General features: G+C 36.8%; 1 protein-coding gene across 1 annotated transcript in view; it reads left to right on the forward strand.

Moving 5' to 3' along the window:
• Window positions 1–1,825: 1,825 nt before the first annotated feature.
• The window catches only part of BCO1 (beta-carotene oxygenase 1), a 41,620-nt gene continuing 32,625 nt past the window's right edge, over window positions 1,826–10,820 (forward strand). Inside the window, exons 1-2 of the mRNA XM_003757855.3 lie at window positions 1,826–2,094; window positions 3,708–3,836. Of these exons, the coding sequence (XP_003757903.1) occupies window positions 2,031–2,094; window positions 3,708–3,836 (193 nt within the window). The 5' untranslated portion in view covers window positions 1,826–2,030. The remainder of the gene's footprint in view (window positions 2,095–3,707; window positions 3,837–10,820) is intronic.

Below are 10,820 nucleotides of genomic sequence, written 5' to 3' on the forward strand. Positions count from 1 at the left end.
TCCAGCTACCACTGTGATATCCTGTTATCAGAAGGAATGATAAGGGATTGATGACTTGCGTAATGTGGCACATCAAGTTTCCTCCAGGACTTTTCCTCCAGGACTTCTTGAATTCCATTCCACTAAGGATCAACATCCTAAAAGTCTTACCCCTTGTACTTTGTGTGTGTAAGCAAGTACAACTTCGTTTTGAAATCTTCCACCAAAATGATTAAATTCTGATACCTTGATTTTTCTCTTTATTCTCCTATGCTACTGAATTAGTTCCTGAAAGAAACTAGTTTGTCATCTGTAATGGGCTGAGGCTTGAGTTGATGCACTGAGGTCCCAAGTACGTGAGGCTAACTAGTAATTGGGCTATACTCTTATTAATATACATGATTGGATAAAGAATGGTCCCTGCCCACTCTCCATGCAAGTCCTGATGTGTTGCATAGGAAATGACGATTTTGGTGGGTGGAGGCAGAGAGAGAGAGACAGGAAGAGAAGCTGGGAGAGATTGGGCCTGGGTTCGAGACTCTGAGCTGCTGGTTGTGTGGCTGCTGGTCGAGCTAGCTTCTTGACTCAGCTGCACACATTGCTATCGCCGATTCTCTTCCACCTCCTATCCTTCTTTACTGAGAATAAAGACTGACGATTTTCCCCTAACCTGAATTCCTGTCTCCTGCTGATTTAAAAATACATGATCTTCACATTTGGCGCCCAACGGTGGGAACCAAGGACTGAAGAAGTCTCCGGTGACCAGGAACTTGGGTGAGTATTGTTAATAGACAAATAAGGAACTTATTTTCTTAAAAACTAAACCAGTAATCTTTTTTTTTTGGCTAAAATGGGACAAATGCTAGCTAAAGACTCTCCATCCCTGCCCCCAACCCCACCCAAGAGTGGTGATATAGAAAGCATGATTAAGCTGACAGAAATACATGGGTTACTTATAACTTGGGAACAGATAGCGAGATTTGTGGGTATATTAAACTGCATCTCCCCTTGGTTCGTAGAGGAGGAGCAGATCTCTCAAGATAACTGGTCCCGGGTTGGACAAGAGATGTCCATACATTTCAGAGAATATGGTCCTCATATTTATACAATGTATTTCAGTTATCACTAAGAATCCCTAGAAGAAAGAAAAAACCCATGGCTCCTTCCACTCCTCCTCAAATTAGCCATGATATTAAGGAGGAAGACAATGAAGAGATTAATGACCATATCCCCACAGGGCATGGAGACTTAAGTGAGCAAGGGTGTGGTGACCTTTCCCCTCAAGAGGCAGCTTCAGCCTCACGTTGGGCACCAAATGTGAAGATCATGTATTTTTAAATCAGCAGGAGACAGGAATTCAGATTAGGGGAAAATCGTCAGTCTTTATTCTCAGTGAAGAAGGATAGGAGGTGGAAGAGAATCGGCGATAGCAATGTGTGCAGCTGAGTCAAGAAGCTAGCTCGACCAGCAGCCACACAACCAGCAGCTCAGAGTCTCGAACCCAGGCCCAATCTCTCCCAGCTTCTCTTCCTGTCTCTCTCTGCCTCCACCCACCAAAATCATCATTTCCTATACAACACATCAGGACTTGCATGGAGAGTGGGCAGGGACCATTCTTTATCCAATCATGTATATTAATAAGAGTATAGCCCAATTACTAGTTAGCCTCACGTACTTGGGACCTCAGTGCATCAACTCAAGCCTCAGCCCATTACAGATGACAAACTGCAGAGTGCATTGAGCATTAAAGATCTGCTAGGACACAGTCACAGGCAATTGACCTTCAGTCAAGATCTTTTATAAATAGTGTGTGTGCAGAAAGTGAGATAAAGGCACCAGTAACTTGTGAAGGCAAAGGGCCAGATAGAGAGAAGCAAGGGAAGCAGGAAGATAGAGCTGGGAAGAACTCTCATAGGGGAAGGGAAAAAAGGGAGAAAAAGAGAGGGTAAAGAACGGAAAAAGCTATCTTTCCAGTTCATTTCTCCTTCCTCTAATTATATTGTCATTTTTGTTACTCATCAGGACAGCAGCAATATAGTCTCTCCTCTGCCATGGATATGATCTTTGGCAAGAACAAGAAGGAACATCCAGAGCCTTTGAGAGCCAAAATTAGAGGTAAGAAATGATAGCTGTGATGGAAAATTTAGTCTTTCTCAGATGGATGAAACCTTTGGGCAAACTGAAAATAAAGAAGTGAGGGAGACTGGGCTAGGAATATGCTCACAAATTCATATATGGATACAAACCCTCATATATATATATATATATATATATATATATATATATATACGGATTTGTAAATACCTTTATTTATCCATACATATACTTTCACATATTTGTATATAATTCATACACTCATACACATTTTCTCAATCTTTTTGAAGGTGTATACCTCCTATTAGATTTCATGCTTTATTCCCTTCATCCTTTAGCACATCACTGGACATAGCAGGCACTCAACTGATTCATATATTGAGGCCTTTTTTATGATCTCTCTCTTTCTGGCTGCTATCACTTTTATTGCACATCCCTTAGGCTGTTGGTGAAAGTAACTAATTCTAAACTACCGGACAGGTACCTAACTAGGTCAGTGCCACTCAAAGCCAGGACGCAGCAGCTTAATTACACCCAATGATGAGAATAGCCCATGGATTCTCTTTGGCTCCAGAATCCGAGTGAAACACAGAGAGGTTTTGGCCCTCTCCACGTTGGCACAGTAGCGGTTGGCTTGCTTATCATTATTAAAGGCAGTGTTTCCAGTAAGGAACTTAATGAAAGAAGGACTGGTTTGTAACCAGTATTTGGGATTTGGAAAATCTTTCAAAATAAGATCTTTCTGGGCTACTTATGTGACCTTGAGAAATAATAATAATAATGATACCATGTTAGGATTTGCAAAATACTTTATATCAATAGAGTCAAACTCAAATTGGAGTCACATATAAACTCAGAAAATCATAGATTAACAATATGTTGTATTATTTATTTCATTAAACATTTATTAATTTCATTTTAATTTGGTTCAGCGACACTCCATACCTTTGCCTGAGCATGGCTTAAAAATATTATTTATTCAGTCCTTACAACAACCTTATGGAGTACATTATATTAGATAGGGGGTAGGGCTAATATTATTCTTACTTTATAACATGATGAAACTGAGACTGAGAAATAGTATGTGATTATCTGGAATCACATAGGTCGTCCTGACAGATTTTGTTTTTAAAGATGTTCAAGATGATTCTAGTAAATACCAGAAGTAGGATTTGAATTCAGGTTTTCCTGAATTCAAATTCTGTTCACTCTGCTACCTGATTAATGATCATCTAACATCTTTAGCCTTGGTTTCCTCATTTGTAAAGTGGAAGGCGCTGAGCCTTTAATTTTCTTCCTAGCTAACTCCATAATTCTTTGATCTCTAACTCATCAATTATCTTTCAACAAAAAGAATAGAATGTGCTAATGGATAATCTTATCTTTTTTTATTTGACAACTCTCACTAGAAGCATAAAAATTATTTTAGAAAATCAACATTGGAATGCAGAACAGGATTAATTTTGATATGCTAACAGCTCATAGTGAAAAAACAATATCCCCCTGTTAAGCTCTCATTTCTAGTATTTTGGATTTTATACATTTGAGGCTGTGCAACTGCTACTCGTTATATTTTTTTCAGTGTCTGAGTTCTAATTGCAAAAATGAAAGTAAAATATTCTTTCTGTCTCCAGGTGAGCTGCCAACTTGGCTTCATGGTACTCTTCTACGGAACGGCCCTGGCATGCACACCATTGGGGAGACTACTTATAATCATTGGTTCGATGGTTTGGCCTTATTACATAGTTTTACCATTCAAAACGGTAAGACCAGCAAATAATCTTGGAAGGTATATATAGGTATTTATTTAAGGGCTTCTTTTTCAATAATTCAATTTAATATACATGTATTAATTACCTATTACATGCAAGTCACTGTGCTAAATGCCTAGGATACAAAAATGAAAAACAGCATAGTCCCTGACTTTAAGGGATTTACCATTTAATGGTGGTGGTAGGGAGGAGATATAACATGTATGAAGATTGAAAGAATACAAGGGAGCTAGTGATGGGGACAAAGTCAGAAAAAAGTATCTGGAAAATTTTGAAGAGGGAGAGAATCCTTTCACCTATGGTTATGAGAAAGGCTTCCCAGAGGGAGGTACTTGAGCTTGATCTTGAAGGAAAAGAAGAAAAGAAGAGAGTGTTTTCCAGGAATGAGAGACAAATTGCCCAAATGCACAGAGGGAGATGGAATGTCAGAGTTCAGAGAATAGCCAGTTTAAGCAGTTTGACTAGAATGCAAAGTGTAAGAAAAGAAAGATGTAAAACAAGGTTGGAGAGGAGGTTTACAACCAAATTTCAGAGAGCCTGAAATACCAGGCTAAGGAGTTTGTATATGGTTCTAGAGATAATAATGACTCACCAATTATTTTTTAACATGGAAGTGACATGGTCCATCATGTGCATTATTGGGATCACTTCTTCCAATAGTCTGAAAAAAATGAAGGGGAAAGTTGGTTTTTCCTCTGCAATTATGAATTTTTGTCTTGTTTTTTGAGTGAGCTACATATAGCACAAGTACCCATGTTTTTGAGTAGCTGAAGCTCAGAATGACAGATCTGGAAAGCTCTCACAAACTCATGGATTTGTCATGCTAGAAGGGACCTCAGAGGACATTGGGCTGGAGTGTAGTCCTCTGTGTAAAGAATGAATTATAACTATAAAAACCTGGATGGGTTTCTATCCAGTCACCTCTTGAACACATTATTGGCTCCAGAAAGCTTTATGTAGCCTTTTTTTTCTTTTTTAACCATTCTTACCCTGATCCTCCAGTTATTTTCCTTAAGACTTTTTTTAGGATAAATATCCCTAGTTTCTTAAACCAATCCTGGTTTTCCTCTAAGTTCTTTCTAAGCCACTCAAAATATATTTCTCCCTTTGCTAAAGTGGAAGCTGTTGTCTCTGTCCAATAAATAGGCACACCCAAGGTAATTTGAGTTTAGCAAAAGCCAGTGTCCAAAGTATGACCTCTAATTCAAACCAACAACATTTAAGAACGTTGTCTTAGACAATGGGATTACAAATACAAGAAGAAATATGAGTACTACCTCAAAAAGTTTCCTTTTTATTAGACTTTGAATTCTGAGGGGATTATGGTCACGATAGGAAAGTTCCACCAGCCAGAATAAAAAGAAAAGTATTACTTGTTCATGGTTCTTAGTTTTCTGAAAGAAGCCTCTCTTTCTAGTGTGGAAGTCATAAGGTAACTTAAAAAACCCACCAAACACTTCCTGGCTTAGGTGAAAGGATTATTTTTATTAATTCAGAGTCTGACCAAAGATTATGAAAGTAAATGCCATAACTTATTTGTTTATTCCCTTCAAAAAACATATATCTAATTATGCTGAATAATGAGCAAGAGGAGAATTCAGGAGGGCTCTTCTCTTTAATCTCATTCTATAATGTCAAGATAGGCAGCAGCCCATCTGTGAGGAATTCCAGAGACATATTTCCTCTGAGCCCTCAAGTTCGTTGCACTCACAGCTTAGTCATTTATAAGAAGTACTTGGCAAGCTTATATCCCAAGTGCATTATATGTTTATATTTTGGGACAAACTGAATTTACTTTTTGGGAAAAGATCAGATCAGAGGCCCTAAGTATCTAATGATATGTATTATTGGCAGGAACTCTCAGAAAGTCTACATGCTTTGTTTTCTTTTTCATCTCTTAACTTTTATTTGCCAGGATCATCATTTTATGGAGCCCAAATGACAAAGGTGAAATTACTTAATCCTATTTTATACTAAATTAAACCCTTAACATAACTTTCATCAGCAAAATCAAAGCACAAGGATATTACTCAACAAAAGCTTCAAAGTAGATTTTATTTATACGTTTGTTCACATGGCCATGAAATTGTTGACAGTCCCTTAGAGGCAGCTGTGATACAGTGAAAAGCATTCTTGCTGTTGAGCCAGTTGACCTGGCTTTGAGTGCCAGATCTCTTGCTTTCTACCAGTGTGGCTTGGACACTTGGGTACCCTTTTCTGACTTTCGTTTCCTTATCTGTAAAGTGAAGAGGTTAGATCAGGTGACTCTCTGAATTTTTTATCCTATGATCCTTTCCAAGATTCCCCATTTATTTTTTCTTATGATATTTTTATTGGTACAATTAGCTTTTACATTATATAGATATTTCCCTTTATCCTTCTCTCTGCCCTCCAAGAAAACCATTCCTTGTAACAGATTTTCTTTTATTTGAACTAAACCAATCAACACATGGGAAAATATGTTATATAACTTTGGGCCCAGGATGCCCAACCTCTGCCAAGGAGCAAGGGGAAGGATGTCCTCTCATATCTTCTTTGGAGCCAAGTTTATTTTTTAAAATACTTTTGAAACAGTTTTGTTTTTGATATTTCAATTCTCTGTGTGTTTCCCTGATTCTGCTTACTTCACTATTCATGTGAGTCTTTCCAAGTTGCTCTATATGTGTTCATCAATTCCTAAAGCAATCAATGTAAGTTTGTTTAATCATTCCCCATCTGACGGACACCCACTTTGTTTCTTGTTAGTTGTTATTACAAAAGTGCTGCTGTAACTATTTTGGTGTATATGGAGCCTTCCTTTTTGTCAATGATCTTCTCTCTAGGTAGCACAGGTCTTGCATTGGTGATTTATATGTCTAAAGACTAAGAGACATACTTGGGGATTTGGGGATTTTGAAGGAATTGCATATATAGGTGCTTTGTAGAACTCACTATCAAATTCACTAAGCAGAATCCTATAGGACAAAGATTGATTTCCTTAAATTTCAGATATAAAGAACCATAGATTTAAAGCTGCAAGGAACTTTAAAGGTTATCTAGGCCAAACAATTTGCTTTATGGCTGATGAAAAATAAAGCCCAGAGCAAGTTAAAAAAATATCCCTAAGATCACAGATGGTATGTCCCTAAAAGTCAAAGTGATGATTTAAGTATTAATAGCTTAAAAGAGCATAAAGATTTTTGGAACACCTTGTAAGGTAGTAGGCAGCAGAACTAGATTTTGAAACTGGACCCTTTGTTGCACAATCGAACATTCTTGATATTATTCTATAGTCTTTGAAAAGGGAAGGAAAGGGAGAAGAGAAAAAAAAAACATTTATATAGCACCAACTATTTTATGTAATCCTCTACCTGGTAGGGAGCTGCTGGTATAATACCTATCTTACAATTGAAAAAACTGAGGCAAACAGAGTTTAAATGACTTGCTCAAGGTCACATAACAATTTGAGACTAGATTTGAATTAGATCTTCCTGACTAGGTCCCATCTCTGTCCGTTGTGCCCCTAGCTGTTGATTACTTTTTTAAATGAAAAACTAAAAATTATCCATAAAATTTGGTACATTATTGTGTTAATCATGAGGTACAGCAGAGCTCACTCACTTTAAAATGCAGAGTGATTCAAAATCTGTGTCATTCCTGTAAAGGAATATGACTTTTATAAGAAATCTAATTGAGATTTCAAAACCTGACAAGTTCCTGAAGCAAGATGAATGAATGAATAAAACATTTATTAAGCTCTGACTGTGTAACCACGGTGACAAGCAATGGTAATATAAACAGAAAAGTAAGACAGCTCCTGCACTCTGGGAGCTCACCTTCTTATAAGAGATAACATATGGAGAAGGTTTCAGTTGCAGGTCCTCAGGGCACAGTGATAACATATTTGATAATGTATTTCCAATGGATTAAATGACATCAGTTTCTGACGTTGAACCATTTGATTGTGCCAAGAACTTTGGTGGCAAGAACTTGCTATTTTGGGCCTTTGGCACTTTGTAATACCTGTAGCTGTAGTGACCAGGCTGCATCTCTGTAGGAGTTGCTTTGCAGAGTGATAGTTGAGGATATGGGACTGGAAGAATTGCTATTCCCAGGCCTCTTGGGCTAAGAGTCCTGGGTTGTCTCCATCAGGACCTTAGGAAAGATGGAGGTCAAGGTAGGGGTAGTGATTTGACTTTTCTGATACATGCTGCCTCCTGTCTCTCCAAGTTCCCTGCTGATTCCCAGTAACATTTAGCTTTAGAATCAAAATGCCAGCTTTTACAAGTCTATATTTCTCATGAATTTCTCAATTTAATTTAATTTAACAAATACTTATTAAGCATTCTTGTTTTTAGTTGTGAGGAAGAAAACAATGTTCAGATATGACACAGTCTGCACCCTAACTGAGCATTAATTTTTTACTTAAAACAAGTTAATGTTTCTGTTTTATTAGGTAAACCTCCAAACTGGCATTATCTTACTCTTATCCAAATAATAAAACAATCCCTCTAATTAACCAAAGTGAGAGACATAGCTGATTGATAGCTCTGATGTGTTGGATGCCAGGGTTCAAAGTTATATTCCCAACCTCTGATATGGGCAAAGGTAGCACAATACTTTTGTCTAGGGGAATCATAATGAATCCAGAAGATAGAGTGAGTATTGTCATAAGCTCTAAATCAGATTCAGAAAGCTATCTTTGTTAGTGATCTGAGGCTCTTTCTGAGTCTCTGAACAGAAAAGAGATATTCCATTAGGAAGTGAAAACTTACCTACTGAGAAAAGGGTCACATAGTCATAGGACTAGGAAGTAGCACAGTATGATGGAAGGAGTGCTGGATTTGGAATCAGAGGTCCTATATTCAAATTCTTTTCCATCACTTAATTTCTGTGACTTTTTTTAAATTTAAAAAAATTTTTCATGTAAAGATAATTTTCAACATTCATTTTTGTAAAGACTTTGTGTTCCAAATTTTTCTCTCTTTCCCTTTTCTCCCCTCTCCCCAACACAGCAAGCAATATGATACAAGTTAAATATGTGTAATTCTTTTAAACATATTTCCATATTTGTCATGTTGTGCAAGAAAAATCAGACCAAAAGGAATAAAACTGTGAGAAAAAAAAAAAAAAGAAAACAAAAAGGTGAAAATACTCTTTTTGCTCCATATTCAGTCTCCGTAGTTCTTTCTCTGGATGCAAATGGTATTTTCCATCCCAAGTCTACTGGAATTGCCTTGACTCACCACATTGTTAAGAAGAGCCAAGTCCATCACAGTTGATTATCATATTATCTTATTGTTACTTTGTACAATGTTCTTTTGGTTCTGCTCACTTCGCTCAGCATCAGTTCATGTAAATCTTTTCAGGCTTTTCTGAAATCAGCCCACTCATCATTTCTTTTCTTTCTTTCTTTCTTTCTTTTTTAATTTAATAACCTTTTATTTACAGGTTATATGTATGGGTAACTTTACAGCATTAACAATTGCCAAACCTCTTGTTCCAATTTTTCACCTCTTACCCTCCACCCTCTCCCCCAGATGGCAGGATGACCAGTAGATGTTAAATATATTAAAATATAAATTAGATACACAATAAGTATCCATGACCAAAACGTTATTTTGCTGTACAAAAAGAATTGGACTCTGAAATATTGTACAATTAGCTTGTGAAGGAAATCAAAAATGCAGGTGGGCATAAATATAGGTATTGGGAATTCAATGTAATGGTTTTTAGTCATTTCCCATAATTCTTTCACTGGGCATAGCTGGTTCAGTTCATTACTGCTCCATTGGAAATGATTTGGTTGATCTCATTGCTGAGGATGGCCAGGTCCATCAGAACTGGTCATCATATAGTATTGTTGTTGAAGTATATAATGATCTCCTGGTCCTGCTCATTTCACTCAGCATCAGTTCGTGTAAGTCTCTCCAGACTTTTCTGAAATCAGCCTGTTGGTCATTTCTTACAGAACAATAGTATTCCATAATATTCATATACCACAATTTATTCAGCCATTCTCCAAGTGATGGGCATCCGCTCATCATTTCTTATAGAACATATACCATAATTTATTCAGCCATTCCCTAACAGATGGACATCCACTTAATTTCCAGTTCTTTGCCACTACAAAAAGGACTGCTACAAACATTTTTGTGCATGTGGGTCCTTTTCCCTTTTTTGTGATCTCTTTGGGATACAGACCCAGTAGAGACACTGCTGGAACAAAGGATATGCATGTTTTGATAGCCCTTTGGGCATAGTTCCAAATTGCTTTCCAGAATGGTTGGATCATTTCATAACTCCACTAATTATACATCAATGTCTTAGTTTTACCCCATCTCCTTCAACATATATCATTGTCTTTTCCTATCATTTTAGCCAATCTGAGAGGTATGAGATAGTACTTCAGAATTATCTTAATTTGCATTTCTCTAATCAATAGTGATTTAGAGCATTTTTCATATGACTAGAAATGGATTTAGTCTCTTCATCTGAAAATTGTCTTTTCATATCTTTTGACCATTTATCAATTGGGGAATGACTTGTATTCTTATAAATTTGAAAGAGTTCTTTAAGTGTTTTAGAAATGATGCCTTCAACAGAAACACTGACTATAAAAATTTTTTTCCCCCAGCTTTCTGCTTCCCTTCTAATCTTGGCTACATTGGGGGTTTTTTTGTGCAAATCTTTTTAAAATTTAATGTTATCAAAATTATCCATTATGCCTTTCATAATGTTTTCTAGTTCTTCTTTGACCATAAACGCCTCCCTTCCTCATAGCTCTGAGAAATAAACTATCCCTTGCTCTCCTAATTTGCTTACAGTATCACCGTTTATGTTTAAATCATGAACCCATTTCTACCTAATGTTGGTATAAAGTATTAGATCTTTATCAATGCCTAGATTCTGCCATTCTATTTTCCAATTTTCCCAGCAATTTTTGTCAAATAGTGTGTCCTTATCTCAGAAGCTGGAATCTTTAAGTTTATCAAA

Source organism: Sarcophilus harrisii, chromosome 2, assembly GCF_902635505.1.
Source record: "Sarcophilus harrisii chromosome 2, mSarHar1.11, whole genome shotgun sequence".
NCBI classification, from domain to species: Eukaryota; Metazoa; Chordata; class Mammalia; order Dasyuromorphia; family Dasyuridae; genus Sarcophilus; species Sarcophilus harrisii.